General features: G+C 38.9%; 1 protein-coding gene and 1 pseudogene across 3 annotated transcripts in view; one reads left to right on the top strand and one right to left on the bottom strand.

Annotated features, from left to right (window-relative positions):
• LOC306847942 (voltage-dependent L-type calcium channel subunit alpha-1D-like) overlaps positions 1 to 4,571 on the top strand; it is a 107,870-nt pseudogene extending 103,299 nt beyond the window's left edge. The window contains exon 44 of the transcript in view: positions 1,914 to 4,571. The product of the transcript in view is annotated as a voltage-dependent L-type calcium channel subunit alpha-1D-like (transcript). The remainder of the gene's footprint in view (positions 1 to 1,913) is intronic.
• LOC306847943 (choline dehydrogenase, mitochondrial-like) overlaps positions 3,026 to 26,081 on the bottom strand; it is a 34,071-nt gene continuing 11,015 nt past the window's right edge. For both annotated transcript variants that reach the window (XM_079382195.1, XM_079382196.1), the window contains exons 2-8: positions 25,067 to 25,838; positions 23,004 to 23,155; positions 16,109 to 16,238; positions 12,324 to 12,458; positions 12,109 to 12,251; positions 10,781 to 10,883; positions 3,026 to 5,481 (exon numbers count right to left, since the gene is read on the bottom strand). In XM_079382195.1, the coding sequence (XP_079238321.1) occupies positions 5,063 to 5,481; positions 10,781 to 10,883; positions 12,109 to 12,251; positions 12,324 to 12,458; positions 16,109 to 16,238; positions 23,004 to 23,155; positions 25,067 to 25,787 (1,803 nt within the window). In that variant the 5' untranslated portion in view covers positions 25,788 to 25,838 and the 3' untranslated portion in view covers positions 3,026 to 5,062. The remainder of the gene's footprint in view (positions 5,482 to 10,780; positions 10,884 to 12,108; positions 12,252 to 12,323; positions 12,459 to 16,108; positions 16,239 to 23,003; positions 23,156 to 25,066; positions 25,839 to 26,081) is intronic.

Genomic DNA, 26,081 nt, shown 5'->3' on the forward strand with positions numbered 1-26,081 from the left:
TACTTAAGTGTTACCCAACATTCTAGCAGAAATTTAGGATTAACAATTTAGGAAGAATTTTAATAAATATATCAAATCATTAAAAAAAAAAAAAGTACACAAAAATGCCCAGTAATAAGTTAACTGACACAGCAGGGTGGACATGTTATTTATTACGCCAGCATAATAAATATTACGCCAACAGTTTAGAGATGCACGTGTGTTTATGCTAATAACTTTTGAACCGTAATGTTTAGAAGCAAATTTCCTTTTCCCTCTGATTCCTTGGCTCATGCCGAGTCTAATGCACACCAAAATAAAAAATTCTACAGGTCAAGATTTTTTGCATTTTTTCGTGGTTCAAAAAACCTACTTTCTCGAACTCGTCCAAGACGGTTTTTCTGATTTTCACCAAAACTGGCTCAGATCATCTTAAGAACATGCTGACAAAAAGTTAAGGAATTCAAGTAGATTAGTCAAACCGTTCTCAAATAACGCGCAGATGAAATTGATGAAGAGCAAGCCAAAATGGATGTGAAGCTGTATCTCTGCAACACTTTTGCATATTGAGACCAAACTTGGTGTGTGTTATATTAACCATGACCTGAGGCTACCTGCACAGTTTCGGCACAGCACCACCTAGTTAGTAGTCAGGAGATATGAAAAATGGCTATTTTTGCTTATAACTTCTGAACGGCCGAAAATCATAAACCTGGTCTCTTTAGATTCGGAGCAACATGCCGAGTCGAACCATACCCAAATTTTTAGATTTTAGCCATATTGGCCGTTGGCCATTTTCAATTTTGTCAAAAAATGCTGTATTTTAGAAACAGTATGTGTCTTCGGCACCATGCCCTGATGATACTCAAAAAGTTTTGGGGCAGTTATAATCAAAAGTTATAATGACATTTCCAAAAAAATGCTAATAACACTTATAAGAATAAGTGTTATTAGCATTTTGAATTTGAATTTGAATTTGAATATTGTAATGAAACTGGTCTCAATATCTTTTGTGGGTCATACAGAGAAAATAAAAGTCTGGTAGTGAGCGATCATACATTTGTACCAGCTCAGCTTTAAATAATACATTTATACATATACAATTTTAATTAAAACAAAAATTGAACAATAAATAAACAATAATATACTTGCCAGAGGAGAACTGGCCCCCCCGACTGAACCTGGTTTCTCCCAAGGTTTTTTTCTCCATTCTGTCACAGAGGGAGTTTTGGTTCCTTGCCGCTGTCACCTCTGGCTTGCTCAGTTGGGGACACTTAATTTCTAGTGATTATCGTCAATTTGATTTCACAGACACTATTTAAACTAAACTGAGCTAGACAATGACATCACTGAGTTCAATAATGAAATGCCTTTAACTGAAAATTGAGTGTTTAATCTTATTATTATACATTACTGACACTCTATCCTCCAATTTGATACTGTTAAGTGCTTTGACACAATCTGTATTGTTAAAAGCGCTATATAAATAAAGGTGACTTGACTTGACTATTCGACACTCAAGTGTCTTCATGTTGTTTGTAACTTGGTGTTGTTGTTGTTTTGGATGCTGTTTTCCCATCTGACCTCCATGGTATGAGTAATAAACTGGAAAAAAAATCTCAGTGCAAACGCCACCGAATGCGTAATCACCACGGACCAGTGGTAGCTCAGTGTTTAGTAGCCAAAATGAACTTCCCCAGAAAGTTTCAAACTGCCAAAACTAACTCAAAACCAACTTTGTATCGGCCTGGTTTTGTTTGAAATGACGTCATATCTGTTCTTTCTTCGATTTTGTTTGAAGCATATCATGGCCTTTACACTATATTGCAAAGTCCCAGACTGGACTGCAAGTAAAACTTGCAGCTGTTGTTGACTATAGACAGGAAGGAGTCAAAAACAAAACCCGCTGCCTGACACAATGCCTTTTGTTGTAGGTGATGATATCTGGTGGATTGGGCCAATTTGCCAAGGATCCAAAGTTTGTGACGGCGACAAAACACGAGATTGCAGATGCTTGCGACATGACGATTGATGAGATGGAAAGTGCTGCTAGCAATTTACTGAACGTGACGCTAGGCCACGGGCCGGAGGCAGGCGAGGCGGGCCTGTGTCAGAATAATCTGCGTGACTACAGCGATGAGGAGACAGACACGAGCAATAAACGCGAGGAGGATCTCGCAGACGAAATGATCTACGTCTCAGTATTATAGTAAAGAATTCAAAATACCCCAACAAAACTAAATAATGTAGAAAATGAATGAATGAGGTAATTGTGCCTTTAAACGGGAGTGTCATGGAGAGATCTGCTGGCTTACACAAACCAATAGATTTGGACCTTTTCATTTAGTTTACAAACATTTTGATATCTTCAGAAATTTCCAGCAAGATCCAAATGTGATGGCATTGCCGACCGAAGTGTTTTCCTCTTAATCTATGCATGCACTGGACCTTTGAAGATCCCTGACCAACTTACCAGCCAAAGTCCACTTGGTCAAAGGTACCAAACAGCATTTCTTCAGACCCATTCAAGACACTTTCACCTTTTGAGTCAAAAGAATTTTATTCACACATACAAGGCAATTACAATGGTAAAAACTTTACAATGATTCCTCCTAGTTGGGTAACTGAACTAAGTCTTTCAAATTAAATGTCACAAAAATGTAAGTCATGATTGACTGAATGTCTTTTTCCAGTTTTTCTGTTTTCAAAGTGCATCAAGGTTGGTGACATTTGCCATATTTGACTTTAAATCTGCTGCATCATATCTTTGTGTGGCATACAGGGACACAAATTTAAATTTAATCATCTTACTTGGAATATAGTGCACAAATTATATGGACTATGGAGCTTCATTTGTGTTTCATGCAGAAAAAAGGTTTGAAATCGTAACAACACATAAATGGAAAGGCAAATGATCCATAGTCCTATTGTCATATGATGAAATAATGCAAGATGCCAGTTTTGGTGGTGGAAGAAAAGGACATTTATGATATTTCCCTATTTGACTGTTGAGTAAATATGGCTGTAAAGGCATTTAAATAATCACTAATCACACTGCAGGTCAATATAATATGAAAGCATTCATGTTCAGATAGTAATGCATCACAGGATCATCAATTTAAATGGACATGTCATAGACTTCAGGTACTCAAACAGATCTTACAAAGGGCTTTACACAGCAACGCCGTCCAAAAGCTGTTTCTGCTCACCACTGTCTGACTCTCTGAACTCTCAGAGACATCGCGATGGAAACAGCAGCTTCTTTATCTAGTAGAAGTAGTTACTAAACATATCAAAACAATGAGCGCTCGAGTCGGCCTGAGTACGTTACTGTTAGTGTGAGCATATCTCTCTCGATAATTATTAAACTGCTTTGGTCCTCCAGTTCCTTCAGCTGGTCACACAGCAACTGTGTTTTTATTTCTTATGTATTTTCAGTGTTCATCTATCTCATTGGTTCTGTAATTGATAATGAGGTCTATGTCTCACACCTGATGACGTTTGGGCTTATATAAAATAATAATTCACCCAAAACATGCTGTCATCATTTACGAACCCGAATGCTCGGTCCAAACGGTTCGTGATTCAAAAAGGACAAGTGCTATAAAAGTATTATGAAAATAGTCATAATAATGTGTGACAGCATTGAACGAGGATCAGACCAACATCAGTGTTTGAAGGGATCTTAACATCGGCCCTAGCTCCAGCTCCAGCTATGTACGATTTTAAGTTTGTGAACAAATCATTCTTTTGAGTCCGAATAATTTGCTAATCGATCCGGCTGGACTACTTTTATAATCTTTTTAAAAGCTTCAAGACAGATGTAACCGTTCAGGTTCAGAGTAAATGATGACAGAATGTTGATTTGAGTCTGTAAAGGAATAACGGGTAATTTAGCACATGCTGTTTCTAAACTACTGCATGTTTGTCTTTGTGATGTTAAACTGTTTGTTTGAAGTAAACACCAACCTTTCCTTTCTAAATGTACCACTTAGAATAATTCTCAACTGCCTTTATAATTTTCAAGATACTAGACATGAAAGAGGATCTATTTTTAAAAAAAATGTCAGATTACAAAGGCTTTAAAGTATGTGTTGAATGAATGGATAAATTATGACAGTGTTTTAATAGCAAAGCAAAATTGATTTCCTTTCATTTTAAAGGAACATGTCTATATGGTTTCTGTCATAGTTTGAGAATTATCCAGATATGAACTAAAATAGTTATTTTCATGTTTTTTAAATAGTCTTTCACTTATAATTAAACAATTATAAATAAGATTGTGTGTAGATTCCTGGCATTATTGAAGTGAAAGTCCTTCATGTTGTGCGAATGATTATTTCAGGTCATGCAAGTGCACAAACATGCATGGGCAATATTTGGACATTACGACATTTAAATCAATCATCAGGAGACTTTTATAATTTAATCATTTTATTATTTTTGAGAGGTACAGTTATTATTTAAAAGATAAACATCTGTTGTAGTGATTTTACAAGCATTTCCAATATGTTCAAAATGGTCCACTGTTTGTTACATTCTTTTTATTATTCCATTATAATTTAATAAAGTATTCAAAAATACATTGTACCAGAATAAAGAACATGTAGGAAGATTCTCTTTTTCTCTCCATGTAAACATTAAAGAGTTATTTGCATAGATACTTGGTTCCTACTGTAGGCTCAGTAGCTGAAATGTATTAATTCTGATTATTAACATCATAATTGTGATAGTGTGGAAATGCAAACTGGAAAAATCTATGCTGCAAATGGCTCTTCTTTAAAGCATGTGATATTAGTAAGTTTCATTAAGACACTTATGGAAGGAATGATCAAGATCACGTCTAGTCATACTTTATTAAAAAGGATCCTTGCAGATGCATTTAATGATGTACATCTGAATTTAAGACCTACTGAAATCAGTCACTGTGAATTAATCCAAGCTACCTAAGACTGAAGAGTGGTTTGATCATGTGGCAAAATGATTAATTTAAACCAGGAAAATCTGACCTCCCAACTGTTCCCATGATTTGAAAGCACAAGTCTAAGTGCGTTCTCCCGTGAACGGCCAGGTCAAAGCCGTCTTATCTCTGCGTCTCGAGAGTCACGGGCTGGTAAACCGGAACTACAGGGTCGTGGAGCGAGGGAATCCCTTTAATGACGTCCGCTGCCTTTTCAGCGATCATTATGGTGGGGGCGTTCAGGTTCCCGCTCACCATGCTGGGCATAACGGAGGCGTCCACCACCCTCAGCCCCTGCAGGCCATGCACACGTAGAGCAGGGTCCACCACCGCCCTGCTGTCCGAGGCGCTGCCCATCTTACACGTGCAGGACGGGTGATAGGCGCTGTCCGCCTTCTGCCGGACGAAAGCGTCGATCTCTGCGTCGGATTGGACGGCGGGGCCCGGCTGCACCTCGGGGCCTCGGAATGGGTCGAAGGCTTTTTGAGCGAAGATTTCCCGTGTGAGCTTGATGCATTGTCTGAACTCCAACATATCAGTGTCTGTGGGGCGTGAGGAGATGGAGAACATGAGGCAGTGAGAAACTACACAAGAATCAGTCAGCACAGTTATGATGTCAGGATCAAATGTTCAAAGCATAAACACAACTCATGACCATTCGGGGTTAGCTACTAAGTTTCGCCTACGATTACCACAATTCATCTCAATATGCTCAATATGTTTGTAGATTTTTCTTAAAGGGGTCATCGGATGCCCATTTTCCACAAGTTTATATGATTTTTTAGGGTCTTAATGAAAAGTCATAACATTGGTTACAATTTCTCACTGGAAGGGTAAAACAATACCCTTTTTACCGGTCAAAATCAGCTCTGCACACAGCAAGCCATTTTAGTGCATGTTCCTTTAAATGCTAATGAGCTCTGCTGGCCCCACCTCTCTTTTCCGTGGGGTGACAAGCCATTCTCATGAGACCGTTTACTTTAGCTGCAGAACTTATTAACCAGCACCTTATTAGGAAAGGCGATTTGCAAATATTCATAAAAGAACCTTATACTCACTTCTTCTGTAGATGAAGCTGCATCACAAATGATTCGTGCGAACAAACGCATTTAGGTAGATTGGGGCGCATTCCCTTCATAAACAAACGTAATCCACATGTAGTCCACTCAGATTCAAGATTTTTATTTGTCACATACACAATTATACAGAGTATAACCAGCAGTGAAATGTAGGTAGATGTTGGGAGTAAATGACGACTGCTATGTTCATTACTACATCCAACAACAAAAACACCTCAATCACTTAGGAAACATTCCTGTCTACATCTGCTCCGGCGGTGAAACAATGGCGGATTGATGAGAGCTCACTCAGGGCGGGTCTAAGGTAAAACACCAGTGTCAGTCAACTATCGTGGGAGGGGCCTTCGTCCGTGTGATGTCACAGAGTCAAGAAGCTAAGAACTGCTTGATTTGAGAAGGGATATTTTTTATAGGGATAAAATAAAATAAAAAACACACTGGGTGGATTTTTATCATTATAGGGTGGATGTGTACAAACACTGCCAACACACATTTATGTTCAAACAACATGAAAAAATGCATTTTGCATCCGATGACCCCATCCTAAGATGGCGGCGCGCACAGTCGCAGCGGCTTCTCTCTCTCCCGACAAATCTGTGTTTTCGTGTTTTTTGTCTTGTAAGTCGCAATGTTTTTGCACATCTTCGTCTCGTCTACCTGTCTTTAAGCGCGCATACAGTCGTGAGTTTCTGCTCGATGTCGGCAGAACCCCATTTTTAGAGTTAAACTCCGCGCACGCTGAAGAGCTGACCTCGGTCTGCTCCGAATGCCTACTCCATCACCGACCCCCACTATTGCATCTCGCCCACAGCGGAGGCGCTACAAGCGGCGTGAGAGGAAGCAGAAGAGCGGTAAGCGCGGAGGTATCCGAGCTAGGCTAGCGGCCAACCCACACAAGCCAGCTATCCCCACCATCGTACTGGCGAACGTACGCTCTTTGGACAATAAACTGGACTACATCCGACTACTCCGCTCTACTCAGAGGACTGTAAGAGACTGTTGTGTTTTTGTGTTTATGGAAACATGGCTTAACAACAGCGTACCGGACTGCGCCATACAGCTCAACCAGCTAACATGCTATCGAGCTGACAGAGCTCTCGTCGAGGGAGGTAAGATCCACGGTGGCGGTCTCTGTGTTTACATCAATGATGCATGGTGTCGCGCCGCTGTTGTGGTCTGCAAACACTGCTCACCCCTGGTGGAGTTTATGATTATTAAGTGCCGGCCGTTCTATCTACCGAGGGAATATACAGCCATACTGCTCGTTGCTGTATACATCCCTCCCAGCTCCAACAACAACAACAGGAGTGAGGCACTAAATGATCTGTACCAGCACACCAGTGAGCAGCAGACAGCCCACCCAGATGCTTTTCTTATCTTGGCTGGGGATTTCAACCACGCAGACTTAAAGAGTGTGTTCCCAAAAATTCACCAACACATAGACTTTCCAACAAGGGGAAAAAACACTCTGGACTTTGTTTACACCACCCAGAGAGGAGCTTACAAGGCCCTCCCCCTCCCCCACCTCGGAGCCTCAGACCACATCACTGTCATGCTAATGCCTGCATACAGACCGCTCGTTAAAGTCACCAAACCAGTTCACAAACAGATTCAAGTGTGGCCGGAAGGGTCGTCAGAGGCACTTCAAGACTGTTTTGACACCACTGACTGGAATATGTTTAAACAGGCTGCCACATACAACAACACTACAGACCTCCAAGAGTACTCAGAGACTGTTACTGCCTACATCTCCAAGTGCATTGATAATGTAACAGTCACAAAGTCCATCACTGTCCGGGCCAACCAGAAGCCGTGGATGACAGGGGAGGTCTACAGACTTCTGAAGGCTCGGAACGCTGCCTTTAGAGCTGAAGATGAGGAGGGCCTGAAGACAGCTAGGGCCAACCTATCCCGCGGCATCAAAGAGGCAGTACTCCAGGAGGATAGCCCATCGTTTCAGCGACAGCAGAGACACGCGGAGCCTGTGGCAGGGGATACAGACCATTACGGATTACAAGCCCCCACCACAGACCTGTGACAACACCATCCCCCTGCTGAACGAGCTGAATGCCTTCTTTGCTCGCTTTGAGGCACAAAACAGCACCACTGCACGGAAGACTCCACCTCCTCCCGGCGACTAGGTGATGACGCTGTCCCCGGACAGCGTGAGGAGGTCCCTCAGCAGGATCAATTCACGCAAAGCTCCGGGTCCTGACAACATTCCTGGGCGTGTACTGAGAGACTGTGCAGTGGAACTCACTGAGGTCTTCACAGACATCTTCAACATCTCACTAAATCAGGCTGTTGTCCCCACATGCTTCAAAGCTACCACCATCATTCCAGTCCCTAAGAAGTCATCTCCATCCTGCTTCAATGACTACCGTCCAATAGCACTCACTCTCATCCTCATGAAGTGCTTTGAACGGCTAGACTTGCACCACATCAAGTCTGTCCTCCCCCCCTCCCTGGACCCCTTCCAGTTTGCATATAGGTCCAACCGCTCGACCGATGATGCCATTGCCACTGCCCTCCACCCAGCCCTCACACATCTGGAGAAAAAAGACTCATATGTCAGGATGCTGTTCATAGACTTCAGTTCAGCATTCAACACAATCATCCCTCAACAGCTCACTCACAAACTGGCCCAGCTGGGGCTCAATACCTCTCTGTGCAACTGGCTGTTGGACTTCCTGACCGGGAGACCTCAAGCAGTACGGGTCGGCAGTAACACATCCAGTACCATCACACTGAACACTGGGGCCCCCCAAGGATGTGTGCTGAGCCCCCTCCTCTTCACTCTGCTGACCCACGACTGCACACAGTCACACAACTCCAACATTTTCATTAAGTTTGCGGATGACACGACTGTGGTGGGTCTCATCAGCAACAGAGATGAGACAAACTACAGGAGCGAGGTGAGCCGCCTGGCCGGGTGGTGCAGTGACAACAATCTCTCTCTGAATGTGAAGAAGACGAAGGAGATTGTTGTTGACTTCAGGAGAGTACACACCCAGCATGCCCCTCTGACCATCAACGGTGCGACTGTGGAGAGAATGAGCAGCACCAAGTTCCTGGGTGTGCACATCACTGAGGACCTCTCCTGGACTAACAACACTGTAGCACTGGCCAAGAAAGCACAGCAGCGTCTCTACTTCCTCCGCAAACTCAGAAGAGCCAGAGCCCCGGCCCCCATCATGTGCACCTTCTACAGAGGCACCATCGAGAGCATCCTAACCAGCTGCATCACTGTGTGGTATGGCGCTTGCAACGCATCCTGCCGCAAGTCACTTCAACGCATAGTGAGAGCAGCGGAGAAGATCGTTGGTGTCTCTCTCCCCTCCCTCCAGGACATTTACAACACCCGTCTCACCCGCAGAGCCCTCCGCATTGCAGGTGATCCCACCCACCCGACACACAGCTTCTTCAGTCTGCTGCCATCAGGGAGGAGACTGCGGAGTCTCCAGGCGAGGACCAGCAGACTGAAGGACAGCTTCATACATCAGGCTCTCAGGAAGCTGAACTCCCTCCCGTCCTTGCCCCCCCTCCCCTCTTTCACCCCATTTAACACAGCAACACACTAGGAACTCTGACTCTGTGCCTTATGCCACTTTATCGATCCAATTCTTATTTTTTTCTACAATATCCTCATTTGTATATTTGTATAGTTGTATGTACATATGTTTAAACTGTATTTATCTGTATCTGAACGTGTTTAATGTTAACTGTATGCACCAAGGGTCTGAGAGTAACGCAATTTCAATTCTCTGTATGTATGTGCTGTACATGTGGAAGAATTGACAATAAAGCTGACTTGACTTGACTATAAATATAAAGTAATCTACAAACTTTTAACTGGAATTGTCTTAAAGTTCTAAAATTTGTGATTTAAAAAAGCAAGAATTTAAAATGTGGAAAGTTCAGACAGGAGAAAACCAAAAACACCTGTGTCACAGAGCACTTTTTCGTTTCTAGACCGCAAAGTTCAGAAGTTGAACTCGTGAAATGTGGGAGACATAAATTTACCAAAATTGATTTCCTTAAGTAGCAAGAAATAGGAAAATCAGTGGAAATTTACTCAATATGTTTGTAGATTTTTCTTAATACAGAAGAATCTACAAACTTTTGACTGGAATGGTCTTAAGGTTCTTAAACGAATTTGGCATTTAAAAAAAGCAATGGACCTTTTTCACATTTCCGAGTTTCTCAGCAGCGGAAGTCGTCATAGTTGGGTTAACTTCAAGAGCAGTGAATGGGAGAGTACCACAAATATATTTTTGCCTTAAATAGCAAAAGAAAAGTGTTTTCATGAGTTTAAAAAAAAAGGAAAATATTGAGGGAGGCTGATAACGGCAGTCAGAAGAGAGAACGATGTTAAATTTACCGTCTCTCCCATAGACGCTGCATTAGAAACACCCTCACATTAGCCTTAACTAGTTTTTAAAGTAATTTGATGCAAATGTTATATAATACAAAGTATAGTGTTATAAATGTACAAAAACAATCTAAATATAAAAACCTTTAAGGATTTACGATGCTGATGACCGTTAAACGCGTCGTCACAGTCTTGTGAAAAGGGTCCATTTAAAATTCAGAAAGACAAAAATAAAATGACCATAATTGAAATGCGGGATACTGATTACATCTTGTAGGATGTAACAGGATGAACCCTCGAATCAACAGCTCCATTACACAGCACAACTATAACCCCTCTCGCTCCTGAGGCCTGAGCTGCCCTAAACGTGTCAGATCAGAGCAAACGTACCGGTGGAGAGGTAGTTGGGTTGGATGATAGGGTGGGTAAACGGGTCTCTACTCTTCAGTTTGAGCCACCCAACACTCGTGCTCCTCATGGGTCCAACATGAACCTACACACATCACAGAGAAGTCATATTGCATGAAACAAGTGTGCATAAGCAAATACGCCACGAGGGCAAAGACTGAAGCAGGACTCTCTCTTAATATCATCAGAGTGATGGAAGCCAACATCTATTTGCTCGGCTGTGGGTGAATTAAAGGGGTGTTCACAGCGACAAAGCGAGTGGATGTCAATTTCACAAAAGTTTGTTGGTGATGTGGGCATGTCTAGAGATGGAAGTCAAAACTTATTCCCAGGTAACAAATAGGTTATAAAAACATTGTGAGAACATTGTTCTGAAATGTTTCTAAACACTGAAATGTCCAGTTTTCTTGTTGTGATTAGAATGTTATTTACAGGTTCCCGAAAAACGCTTCTTAGAACGTTCAGCTTCTCATCCAAAATGTGTTATTTGAATGTTATTTTTTTTAATTCTAAGAATGTTCAAAAGTCCAGTTTTCTTGTTGTGATTAGAACATTAAAGATTAGTAAAACAGTCCTTGCAACATTCTAACTTTTTCACCCAAAATATAACATTATTTGAATGTTTATTTTTTTTCCAAAACTGTTTCTTTCAACGTTCTGCTAACATTTTCACCCAAAATATAATGCTATATTTTTTTTTTATATATATTCTAAGAATGTGTGCTTATAACATTATTTAAAGGTGACCAAAACATTTATTACAACATTTTAATAGTTTTATTTTACATAGAATATAATGTCATTAGAACATTTAATTTGAATTATTTAAGAACGTTTTCTCACCTTTATTGGAATGTTCATCAAGTAAAAATACCATAATGAGGACATTCCAAGAATGCTGTTATGAGAACGTTTATCAAATATTGATAATGTTAGAAGATCGTTCCATAAACATTACTTTTAAGAACATTTTGTCCTAACTTTTAAAAAACATTAGTTATTGGTTTGTCTTTTCGCAAACAGCGATGTATCAGAAATCACCAGCATTCTGAGCCAGTGTGGTTCTCTAATAATCTTGTTTATGTGATGATTCGCAACGCACTACTGCTGTTTATGTACAAACACATTTCTCTGCGGAATGTGAATGCTAGGTTACACCTGCTACACTAAAAATACAGCCATTTATTGACCTGTGTGAACACCCCTCTACATCATGTGACTCTTTAGGCTTGACAACAGAGAACACAGATAATGTTTGATTAGCAAGAGTCACAACAGGCAGAATTAAGCAGTCTTTAAACCACTCTGACCTGGAAGGCCTCGATCTTGGATTTAACACGGCCGTGATCGATGACCTGAGAGGGCAGGAAATGGAACTGAATATCAGGATGAGGAACGCCAGGACGACTGCGAATGAACCCGCCGCTCTCCAGGTGAGCCGTTGCACCGTAACCTGCAGCAAAACACAAGAGTCTTAATATCACACAAATAACCAGAGCTCTCACAGAACACTCAGATTCATTACCTGTGAATCTGAGAAGCCATTCCAGGCCGATCTTCACCATGTGGAAGGGCTTCTGGGCTTTGTAGAGTGTGATGGGTTGAGTACAGCGATTCTGCACATATATCTCCAGATGATCCTGCAGATTACAGCCCACACCTGGGAACACACGACCACCGTTCCTTCACAAGCAGAGTCCACATTTGATGTTTTTGTAAAGATTGTTGATAAGTTATCGGTTTTAATCCCAAATTCACTGGCAGCAGTCCCCCATTTCTACAGATCACTACTTATTTCAGAAGTCAGAACAAAACACAGCTGCTGGGAGAACAGCAAGATATGCCAATAAAAACAGGTTTGAGAGCTCAGCTTGAATCTTTCTTATCTCCATGTGTCTAGTGAAAAAAAACATAAAAATAATAAATACAAACGCTTTATAATAAATGCAAGAAAATGCAAAACAAATTTCGTGCATAAGTAAATATCATGATCATATCATGCCTTTTGTGTTTTAAGGCTCATACAAACTAAGACTGATATCTATAAAGATTACTATAACAACTATATTAGCATCCAGACCAATGCATGATAACATTTGGTTTATTATTGTATGCCATTTTAAATTCTGTAGACCGTATAGACTTGGGCTAACATTAGTGTTCCAATAAAGCACACTAGTTTAGAAACCTTGTGATATTTCAAAACATACTGAAAAGCTGTCTTGGAGCAGTTATTAGGCACAAATTGTGCCAAGGAGCCTAAATGTACCTTATGACTACTAACTTAACACTTGAAAATTGTATTTTCAAAGAATAAATAAAATACTGTTAAAAACGTGAAAAATAAGCTATTCTTTACAGGCTAAACTTTACAGGTAAATTCTATAATATCAAAGGTGAAGTACATAATGTTTGATGTTGAAGTCTCCTCAGATTAATGTACGCTGTTAATGTGTGCATTTGTTTTTCATTTAGAAGTTTAAAAGACTTCAAAATTGATCACTGACTAAATTGCACTGGAAAAAGAAAGTGTTTTCTAAAGATTGACAAAAAAGTTTGACTGTGACGTGCTAAAGTGACCAAACAAGTGTACTGCTGAGTCTTACCAGCTCATTTGATTCACTGGCCCCGAGCTGTGAAACATGAGCATCCCTGCTGTAGTGTCACGCTCTTCAGCTGCAGTGTGTTGCAAGAGTGCAAACAATGAGAAATTATTTGCTTCTCACTGGAATATTGTAGTTTTGGACTCTTGTCGTCTTTTTTCAATGTGCCCAGTTTCACAACAAAACAATGGAAGTGGGTTTTGAATGAAAGGATGATAAAATGTTGATCTTTTAAAGGTCAAATCAAAATCAGAGACCAGGGACCTTTGATTTGGCCCACCATGCCCTATCACAGAAGTGAAATGAACAACGTGCTATTGACACATTTAGAATTCAGATTTTATTTTTATTTTTGCATTAAAATGTCAAAAAATTAAAAGTGAATTTGTTTAAAAATAACTTTTTTGTAAATTGTTGTTTAAACATTCAAGCATTTATTTGTTTTGAGCCATTTCCCTATATAATCATGACTATATAAACATGAGCGGAACGGGAGCTCTAGTCTATTGCACACAAAGTGGTACACGATGCAAAGCAGTTTCAGGTAAATCATTTCATTGCATGGCAATCGATGGCTAAAATTGGAGTGGTCAAAAAAAGAAAAAATTGCTTCTCACAAATGTGTTTTGGTGGATTAAATGGCAAAATGTATTTATTTGTTTCTTCCTCTACAATAATTCCCAGAAAACACATTAATAACATGCATATGGTGAAGCTGCTTTGCACTAAAGCGTCTGTTCAATTTAACTGATGAATAGTGATGTGACATTTATTAAGTCAAGTGAGGGTCAGATATTCTTATATTGTGATTTAGGTATCATGTTAGCATTTTTAAGGTCTGCCTAAAATCAAAACTGACCCAATTTAGTTTTTCTTATAGCATGTTACTTGTCTTACTGTGAACATCTTACTTTGGCCTCAATCTTTCATCAAAATGTCAGAACTTTCACTTCCTGTGATATGAATCACTTGTTATCTCTGACGTATGTGAGGTTCAGACAATCTCATTCAGAACTGCTGCATCATTACAAATATATTTAAATACACGACAAACATGTTTCAAGAGAAATGACATTAAAGTGTATTTTAGTTTACCATAAATGTTAGACTCTACGCTAATTGGCGCTGCTCTTGGTAGATTGCGTTGGTCATTATGGAAATGATCAGGCTGCATCGGTGTTCTTTAATTTGCATATTGTCAGTAAATCACCCACAGATCTTTCCACTTCCACCGGTGCTTTTATGGGATTGTGGTCTCACACTAACTTGCCTTGTTTAATAAAAAAAAATTGTAAGGGCCAGATTTACTAGAGGAACTATGATACCATTCGAAAATTGGTTTTGTGTAAATATAGAAATTCATGGTGTAAAATCCACATTACACAAATAATGTGTTTTAAATAGTTTCTTAGTCAATCGATTAAGAAAAATGAACTTTTTATACTGAAATTAAATCACGATTAATCCCACCTAGCATTAACGTTTTTAAATATACCTTTACATTTCAATAATTTTACATTCAATCTTCAAATGAATGTAGAAACAACAAAGACAGTAAAGTAGAAAATATACAGAAATTAAATCATTGTTATTGAAAAGTTATCAACACAAAATTCTAAAATAAATACAGATGAATCCTTAAAGCTTACAACAGTTATTGATTTCCTCTTTTTTCTTTTGTTCTTTGATGAACAGACATCACAGTGGCTGGTTATCATGTTATTTGGCTGCTATTACTTTAAGAGCTGCCGCTGCTGAACACTCATGCTCGTAGTTTCATTCACGCTTTAATACGAAATGAAACAGGCTACAGCGCGCCACCACCGTATTTGTGCGTGCGTTTGAAGAGCACGTGTTACAAGCACGGTATAACAGCTGACAGCATAGGAAAATTGCTTTTTACTGACATATAGCCTGACAACATCTCATCTGACCACAGTTCACTGATGTTCTGCGGTAGCTCATCACCTCGTTACCGTTTCTGCGCTCGTTTGACTCTCGCCTGGAGCTGAGGTGAAGTTTCTGAAAAGTCTCCTGTTTGATGTGGTTGCAAAAATGTTCTGCGTTTAAATAAATGCAATTCTTGTCAAAAAAAAAAGACAGAAGCTGCAGTTGTGAGTGGAATGGCCAACCAAAGCTCCGCCCCTGCATTAAATATTTTTAATGCCGTTAAACTGGAAAAATTAATCACGTGCATTAACGCACTAATTTAGACGGCACTAGTTTTAAATTTTGTCAGAGCGTTGATGCGTGTCATTTGATGCAGATGTAATACTCACTCAGTGGGTATTTTATAATCTAGATGAAAAAAAAACATTTGCTAACGTGTCATTTTGCTACTTTCTGAAAAATTTCAGTAAACTAGTTCATTCAGTAGCCTAATAAACACCTAACCTTACACTTACAATTAAATGGACTCCCCTGTCATCTGGATGATAAAATACCTGATAACAATGCTATTTTTAGAGTTATAAAGTGAGAAAACGTAATAAAGTGTACTTCTTTTCCACAAGAGATAATTATAGTACGTTACTAAAATCTCTCACAACTTCTGTTTCATGCCTACTCTAAAGTTAACAGCCAGTTTGCCAGTAAAGCCCATTTTACTTCCTCGCTAAAGCCAGTATTTACTCACAGGTTGTGTTAACTGTGGACCTGGTCTGAAGTATCTTGAAGATACATCGCGTAAAGAAGGAAATGGGGTCACCTGGAAGATGCTGTGTTACGGGAATATCATGTTTGCGAAGTTCATCTGCGTTTCCCACTCCAGACAACAGGAGGAGCTGTGGAGAGTTTATGGCTCCACCGCTGAGAATGACCTCCTTATCAGCAAACACCTGAAGTCAACATGAGAGACATTCATGTCAATAAGTCACTCATCTGTTTTTATATAACATCAGCGGAAATGACTGAAAGTGAAAGACTGATGGCAGATAAGAGAAGCCATTGAGAACGACAGCAGTCATTTGTGCAACTGTGTATCTTCACTGATCAGCAGTCTTTTACGGACATTTTCAGATCTGTTGATCAGTGTGGTGAGGGTCTGGTGGAAAAAAAAGTCCCAACTTTGCAACATGTGTTATTATTATTATTATAACCTTTATTTTACCAGGAAAAACACATTGAGATTAAAAATCTCTTTTACAAGAGCATCCTGGCCAAGATTAACAGTAACACAGCTCACGGGGGGTTAACATATAACATCCAAAACATCAAGTAACATCCATAAGTTACACACACGCACACAAACAAGAATATCAATACACAACTAGTCAAAACATCTACAACCCAATGTTTCTGTCTCCAAGTTATTTAAAAACCCTTTAAAAATATCTAGTGACACCAGCTCCTTAAGTTGTAATTTAATTAGCAAATTATTCCAAGCAAAGGGAGCAGCAAATTTAAAAGACTTTTTTCCCAGTTCAGTACGTACCACTGGAACAGACAATAAGAAAAATTCCTGGGACCGAAGGCTATAATTGCAGACAGATTTTTACAGATATAAGTATTAAGATATGAGGGAAGTAAACCCAGGATAGATTTGTAGATAAAAACGTGCCAGTGTTTTAACCTACGGATGGACAAAGCAGACCATCCAACCCGGGCATACAACTCGCAATGATGAGTAAAGGTCTTAAGATTTGTTATAAACCTCAGTGCACCATGATAAACAGTGTCTATAGTATGCAAATTCTGAGAAGATGCATGCATATATATAACATCACCATAGTCCAATACAGACATAAAAGTGGCAGCAACAAGCTTCTTTTTTGCCTCAAAGGAAAGGCAGGATTTAATTCTGAAATAGAAGCTCAAGGTCACTTTCAATTTTCTCACCAATTGCTGGACATGGGGGCCAAAGGAAAGAGCATCATCAATTATAAACCCAAGATACTTATACTGAGACACAAATTCAATCTCCAAACCTTGAGAAGTTATAATAGGAGGAGGATTATGAGGAATTGATTTTGATTTAGAAAACAACATACATTTTGTTTTATCTGCGTTTAAAACTAGTTTTAGATCGAATAAGTTTCGCTGAACAATATTAAAAGCAAGCTGTAACTGTGAAAGAGCTAGATTAGGTGTGGACGCTGAACTATAAATTACTGTGTCATCAGCATAATAATGAAAATGTGTATTATTAACATTTTGATCAATATTATTCATATATATATATATATATATATATATATATATAGTAAATAGGAGCGGCCCTAGGACCGACCCCTGTGGCACACCTTTAGTTACATTAAATGAACTAGAAATAAAACGATCTGCCTGTATACACTGAGTTCTATTAGAGAGATAATTATTAAACCAACCAATAGCATCTTCAGATAATCCGATACTGACAAGACGTTGTATCAAAGTATGATCAACAGTATCAAATGCTTTGGACAGATCAATGAATAAAGCTGCACAGTGTTTCTTGTTGTCAACTGATTCAATAAAATCATTTAGTACTTTTAAGGCTGCTGTAGTAGTACTATGTTGTTTTCTAAAACCAGATTGAAAATCAGACAGGATATTATTAACAGAAAGAAAGTCCTTTAGTTGATTATTAACACATGATTCAAGGATTTTGGCAAGGACAGACAACTTTGAAATGGGCCGATAGTTATTTAGCTGTGTAGGATCTCCACCTTTAAACAGGGGAAGAACAAAAGCTGATTTCCATATAGATGGAATTTCATTTAAAACAAGAGAAAGATTAAAAATATAAGTCAAAGGAGGGGCAATAAAATCAGCGGTTAACTTTAAAAAATAAGGCTCCAATTTATCAGGACCTGCTGATTTTGAAACATCTAAAGATTTAAGAGCTTTGCATACCTCAGAAATTGCAACTGGTGAAAAACTGAATGCCTGACTAAACATACAATTCTCTGACTGAACAATTAAAGAGTTTGCATGAGCGCCATAAATTGAATCAAACAAAAAGCTAGAGGCTATAAAATGTTCATTGAAACAATTAAGCATTTTTTCTTTATCAATGACTGCGTGGGAGCCTTTCATAATACATGACGGAAGTTCTATACCTTTATTATTTTCAGTTAATGATTTAACAATTTTCTAACATTTTGATGAATTATTTAAATTATTAGAAGTTTGTATAAGGAAGTGCTCAGCTTTAGCTTTTCTGACTGCAACCGTGCATGCAGTACGTACTCGTCTAAAATCTAGCCAATCTGAATGTAAATCAGTTTTTCTAGCTTTCGCCCATGCCAAGTTGTGCTCATGAAACATATTTGATAAAAGAGGAGAAAACCATGCATTGTCCCTGCCCTTCACCCTGTAGCTTTTAAGTGTGTAGGTTAATCACACAGATTACACAACCTGCCTCCTGAACATTTCTCAAAGTCACAACATGATGCTGACAAGATGTTCAGGCTTTAGATGTTCAGAGGAGCTCATCTCATTTAGCATCCTGTCTACTGAGGTTCCTTCATCTGGTTGGTTTTCTATGCTATCGCACAATAGCTTTGTGAATGTTTTAAAGGATAAAAACGGCCAAAGCATTTGCTTGGTTATGTCTAATCAGACATGGCACACTAGGTTGTGATTTGCACTCAACTGTATTGCATTAAATTACATTTGTAAAGTGTTAAGTTAACTTGAACCATTCGTCTTAGGGCTACATGAATCATTTATGTTGCATTAACTGAAACTGGCCAGTGGATTTCTAGTTCCCAGCATGGTTTGCATAGGGATAGATCAGGAGAGTAAATGTGGAAATTAAGTGCTGTTTAATTAGAAAAGGGAAAGACATATTAAGGTTTGTTGTTCAGTTATATTTGACATTTGAAAGAGTTTGTTATATCGGGGGGTTTTTAGGTTACCATTATGCTGAAGTAGACCTTGTGGTTGGTTAGCTACATGAGCTGTTGTTCTCAATGAGCTGTAACTGTGCTAATGCCAGTGATGAGAACATTTTTACTTGATCATTACTTGCATACTACAAAAGTTATACTTGGCATGTGAACAAGTGTTATGTTGGCTATTAGTTCTTATAAGAATATATATAAAGCAAATTAGTTTGAGGGCCAGAACATGATTTACATACTCTATATGTGACCCTGGACCAGTCATAAGGGCCATTTTTGAAATTGAGATTTATACATCATCTGAAAGCTGAATAAATAAGCTTTCCATTGATTTTGTTATGATAGGACAATATTTAGCCAGAGATGCAACTATTTGAAAATCTGGAATCTGAGGGTGCAAAAAAAAAAAAAAAAAAAAAAAAAAAAAATTCTAAATATTGAGAAAATAGCCTTTAAAGTTGTCCAAATAAAGTTCTTACCAATACATATTACTAATCAAAGTTTATATATATTCAAGGTAGAAAATTTACAAAATATATTCATGGAACATGATCTTTACATAATGTCCTAATAATTTTTGGCATAATATATTTGATAATTTTGACCCATACAATGTTTTTTTGGCAAATGTATTGCTGCTTATGACTACTTTTGTGCTCCAGTGTCACATTGTTTCTAGCCTTCGCAATCAAACGGCCGTAGAACATTTGTGTGTATGACAGCTACTGACAACTTAAGCACAAGCTCCCCTCTTCATAACGGTAACCAAAAAACAAACAAACAAAATGATCAAAATAATTAAACATTAACCACTTAAACTCTAACAGGTCTTTCCATTTTTTTTTATAAAAATGCAGAAAACACCCACAACTCTGCACAAGGGAACCAGTCTGAACAGCAACAGTTATGTTCATGGAACATTCACAGAATATCTCAAATTAAATTGGTGTGATCTCATTAAATTAGCATGAATTTTACTCATCAGTACAATTAACCTAATTTAAGTTAAAACAAATCAGATCAACTTTGTGGAAATAGGTGTCATAATTTTATTAAGTCAATCACTCACATATGCATCAAATTTTTACCGTTAGATCTCACTCACAAGGGATTGAGTTAGAGGCAATAAAAACATTGCTGTTAATTTATTCACTTTCAGAACATCCAATATGTAGGTGACGTTTTTTCATCAGCAGAACAATAAAGAAGAATTTTAGCTGGCAAAAATTTCAAGTCAATGGTTACCGGCTCTTTAAAAAACTAAATAAAAGCATATGTAGGCAAGACTAAATGAATACCATAGCTCCTGATGATATATTGAGGTCTTATGAAGCGAAATGATTGGCCTGTGCAAGAAACTGAACATTATTTACAGCATTTTTACCCATAATACATAGCCTCAGACAAATGGGAAAGTCTGATTTGTTTCTGCGAACTGGTTCTTTCGGACAGATCATTTCAATGAGCTTTCTTCAATATTTGATTCAGCATTGTCTTTATGTAATCATGCAATGACATCACGTATGCACAATTTTCTCTTCACAATACCCCATAGGTTTTCTATGGGGTTAAGGTCAGACGAGTTTGCTGGCCAATCAAGAACAGGGATACCATGGTCCTTAAACCAGGTACTGGTAGCTTTGGCAGTGTGTGCAGGTGCCAAGTCCTGTTGGAAAATGAAATCTGCATCTTCATAAAGTTGGTCAGCAGCAGGAAGCATGAAGTGCTCTAAAACGTCCTGGTAGATGGCTGCGTTGACCTTGGACCTCAGAAAACACAATGGACCAACACCAGCAGATGACATGGCACCCCAAACCATCAATGACTGTGGAAACTTTACACTGGACCTCAAGCAACGTGGATTATGTGCCTCTCCTCTCTTCCTCCAGACTCTGGGACCTTGATTTCCAAAGGAAATGCAAAATTTACTTTCATCAGAGAACATAACTTTGGACCACTCAGCAGGAGTCCAGTCAAGACGCTTCTGACGCTGTCTCTTGTTCAAGAGTGGCTTGACACAAGGAATGCGACAGCTGAAACCCATGTCTTGCATACGTCTGTGCGGTGGTTCTTGAAGCACTGACTCCAGCTGCAGTCCACTCTTTGTGAATCTCCCCCACATTTTTGAATGGGTTTTGTTTCACAATCCTCTCCAGGGAGCGGTTATCCCTATTGCTTGTACACTTTTTTTCTACCACATCTGGTCCTTCCCTTCGCCTCTCTATTAATGTGCTTGGACACAGAGCTCTGTGAACAGCCAGCCTCTTTAGCAATGACCTTTTGTGTCTTGCCCTCCTTGTGCAAGGTGTCAATGGTGGTCTTTTGGACAACTGTCAAGTCAGCAGTCTTCCCCATGATTGTGTAGCCTACAGAACTAGACTGAGAGACCATTTAAAGGCTTTTGCAGGTGTTTTGAGTTAATTAGCTGATTAGAGTGTGGCACCAGGGGTCTTCGATATTGAACATTTTCACAATATTCTAATTTTCTGAGACACTGAATTTGGGACTTTCATTAGTTGTCAGTTATAATCATCAAAATTAAAAGGAAATAAACATTTGAAATATATCAGTCTGTGTGTAATGAATGAATCTAATATACAAGTTTCACTTTTTGAATGGTATTACTGAAATAAATAAACTTTTTCATGATATTCTATGACCAGCACCTGTATATTCCTTATGTGAAATTAGCAAGATAAGTTTATTTAGAAACCCAAAGCCTGAGTATACATTCTACTTGAAATCGGGCTAAGTTGGATTCTCATGCTAAACATGGCCAAAATTTCAAAAAACCATTTGGACACATGGAGTATTTCTGTGCCAAATACACTCTTTCCAGTTTCGTACAAATTGTTCAGCTTCCCAAAGAACCCAGCGTTACGTGAACAGTGTATGCAGTTTGTTTTTCCGGGGCAGAAACAGAGTTTCGCAAGTGTTTATTTGTTCCTGTCATTTATGATGATTCATATTGAGATTCATTTGTGATGAATGTTTTATAAACACATTTTTTTTATAAAAGATCCCGGTCATGATTAAGAACTGCAGATATGGGCCCGTGTTCACAAAATATTTTATCTTAGCACTAAGAGTTCTCCTGAATAGCAGTAAAAGTTTTTAGCTAAGAGTTTTCTCTTAAAACCTATTCACAAAGCTGCTGAGACACACTTTTACTAAGGAATAGAGAGACGTCTTAAGCTCAGAGTAAATAAAGGCGGGGTTTACCTTGTTGCTATGGATGATGTCAGCATGCTTATTAACTATGCACACAGTGATTGGCTGATAGGAGAGGGGAGGGGTCTCTGTCAGATTTATTCATTGAAATATTGGTAAGGTTTAAAAATAAAAATGTTGATTGTCACATTCAAATAAAAATTTTAAAATGCTGGCTAAGTGTAATTAGTGCACATAAACAGCCTTTTAATCAAAAGAGTAAAATAATCATGGCTGATAGTACGACGTGCAAACAAAAAAAGAAAAGCAAACTGGATGCAAGCACAGCTGTTACTTCTTGCCCAGCTGGTTAATGAAAACATAATCAAAGGAAAATTTGTTGCCTCCAAAACCAAAGGCGGTACCTTTATAAAGCTCATTATCGTCAAATATTTGTAAAATGTTAACGTTCCGAGGCAGACTGCTTGCAACAACTATTTTAGGATAGTTTGTGAGTTGGTCTTAGTGATTTATGAGTCCTCTTCAATGTGTGTTATGTCCCCTTTAAGTGCAGTGTAAAAAGTTCATTTGACAGAAATACTAATGCCAGCGAGTTCATTTTTCGACCTTTTTCGTCTGTCCATCCTGCTGGTACTCCACCCCTCTCGCTCGCGTCCCATCAAACAGAATGCGGGTCACCATGCAGCGCACGTCTGTTCTCAGATTGGGTCTGGACAGCGCAGGCCGGAGGTAAGCGCTAGCTGTGCTCCATCGTTTACCTGTGTGAGAAAAAGAGAGAAGGTGATCATTACAGATTCAACCAAAGAATTACACTATCACTAGTGCTCATACTAAATACTAAACTGTTACAGACATGAATGATTCCTCAGATCATAAGAGGCAAGATGTGTGCTGTTATTGGACCAAGTGACCAGACTTTTATTCAGATGCTAAAATGAGTTGGAAAACCCCATAGACTTGCATTACCATGAACTGCCTTAATTCAAGGTAGTGCTGGGTGATGAGGAAAAAAGGTTATCACTACATTTTTTTTCAAACCACACGGTACTGATATTTATCACACTATTCATTTACCATCAATGAGAAAGGAAATTCTTTCCACAAGTTTGTTAGACCTTGAGAACGAACTTAAACATAACTTATTTGTTCAAAATTTAATCCATTTTATTTTTTTCTGGATTCTGTGTTTTATCATTTAATACCAATTTATCATCACAAATGAATTATGTTGATTTGAAATAAAAAATTAATGAATAAAACTTTTAACCTATTTAATTTAATCAATCTTTTAAAATGCAATCGAATGAATTACACCAATTAATTTACTACAAAACACTGCATTTTTATATTTTGTCAGATAAAATAATCTTATATGATAGTCCCTTAATAACAACATTGTTATTTTTACTTTTAGATTTTAGATAGTAATTAACAGTAAAACAATAGCAATATATTTCTGTTATAATTTATAATTTTGCACTGGCTGCCAATAGCTGCTCGCATAAAATTCAAGGTATTAATGTTTGCCTACAAAACCACCTCTGGCTCTGCACCCCTTTACCTAAATTCAGTACTTCAGACTTATGTGCCTCTAGAAGCTTGCGTTTTGCAAGTGAACGATGCATTGTTGTTCATCCCAAAGAGACACAAAATCACTTTCACAGACATTTTGATGAACTGTTCCCTCCTGGTGGAATCAGTCCGAGCAGCTGAGTCCTTAGCCATCTTCAAGAATCGGCTAAAAACACATCATCCATCTGTATTTGACCCTCTAACTCTAGCACTCTATTCTAATTCTATTCTTTTAGACTTGCACTATTTATTTACTAACTGCTTTTCTTTAAAAAAAAAAAAAAAAAAAACTAACACTAGCTTCTCTATTCTTTTGGTATTCCATCTATTTGTTTTCTTTTTATTTATTATCCAATTAACAAAAAGCAAAAAAGGCCTCTAAAACTATCTTGCTCTAATCTATCGGTTTTCATACATTTACATTACGTCATTTAGCAGATGCTTTTATCCAAAGTGACTAACAAATGAGGACAATGGAAGCAATTAAAATCAACAAAAGAGCGATGATATGCAAGTGCTATAACAAGCCTCAGTTAGATTAACGCAGTGCATATAGCAAGATTATTTTTTTATTATATAATAAAAAGAAAACAGAATAGAAAAAGAAAAGTGCAAGCTAGCGTTAGAGGCCTTTTTTGCTTTTGTTAATTGTATAATAAATAAAAGAAAAATAAAAGAAATAGAATACAAAAAGAATAGAGAAGCTAGTGTTAGTTTTCAGTTTTTTTTTAAATATAAACAAGCCGTTAGTAAATTAATAGAGTGCAAGTCTAAAATAGGCCTTTATTTCTTTTTTTATTATAAAAAAAAGTCTTGCTAAGTGTACTGTGTTAAGCTAACTGAGACGTGTTATAGCACTTGGATAAAGGCGTCTGCTAAATAACTAAATGTAAATGTAATGTATAATTAGACTGGACTTTTATTTTGCTGTTTTGAAGAACCGCACCATTAATTGATATACCTTTATTTCTGCTGTTAGATTAATCCATATCAAGTAAAATGTCCAGATCTTATCATCATCATCATGATTAATTTTACCGTGACCTAGGTATGATATTGTTTCTCGCCCAGCCCTAATTTAATTTCCCAACGATCACCTCTGTGGATAGTCATATCCATCCAGCCCACTCCTTCCTGTTGGAATCCGTTCATGTCATCCGTGAAGGGGTATCCGGCCTGCTGGCCCGCTTCGATAAACGCGCGGTGCAGAGGGTGACTGGTCTTTCCTCGCGTCACATGCAGCGGGCCATCACCCCCTCGGTATCGGTCCACTCCCAGCTCATGCGTCTGGGCCTTGCGGAAGTATGGAAGACAGTGATCGTAGTCCCAGCCCTCGGCCCCCTCACTCTGCCAACGGTTGTAGTCCTCGGCGTGCCCCCGAATGTACACCATGGCATTGAGCGACGACGAGCCGCCCCAAACGCGGCCACGAGGCCAGTACATCACCCTGTCGTCCATGTGCGTCTGAGGTAGCGTGTGGTAAAACCAGTTGTACTTGTCGTCGCAGAGGTTATAAGTCAGAGCAGCTGGCATGTGAATCTTCCAGGACAGACGGGTGCTGCCCAGCTGCTTGTCTTTGGGTCCCGCCTCCAGAAGGAGCACCGAATCGGAGGCATTCTCTGACAGACGGTTGGCCAGCACGCAGCCTGCGGATCCGGCCCCGACTATCACATAGCTGTAGGACGCTGTGGTCTTATTTACTGCGGTGCTGCTGTGCCTGTGTTGCTGCAGCAGTGGACATGAGTTTGGCAAGCGTTGCACACCGATGTACCTGCGAAGGCTTGACGTGAGCCTCAAAGACGATGAGAAGCACAGCATACTGATGGAGATCTCAGCTTTCAAAGTGCTGCACTGATGGTCAACGGGGGCCTTGGGGAAACAAACACAGAGATCACTGGGTTAAACACTCAGTACATTCAATTCATAATGCTTGATGCTTTCCTTTCAGGATTAGCATTTATGAGAAAGTATACGTTAAATAGATTACACGCGCAAAGTGCAATTTCTTCAAGTAAATCTTTAAAATTATCCTGATTTTAGTATAATAGTAAACGTGACCTCTGCGCCTCCTGAGGCCTGTTGCACAAAGCCGGTTTCAGTTTTTACTCAGGT

The sequence above is a fragment of the Barbus barbus genome (genome assembly GCF_936440315.1).
Source record: "Barbus barbus genome assembly, chromosome: 28".
Taxonomy (NCBI): Eukaryota; Metazoa; Chordata; class Actinopteri; order Cypriniformes; family Cyprinidae; genus Barbus; species Barbus barbus.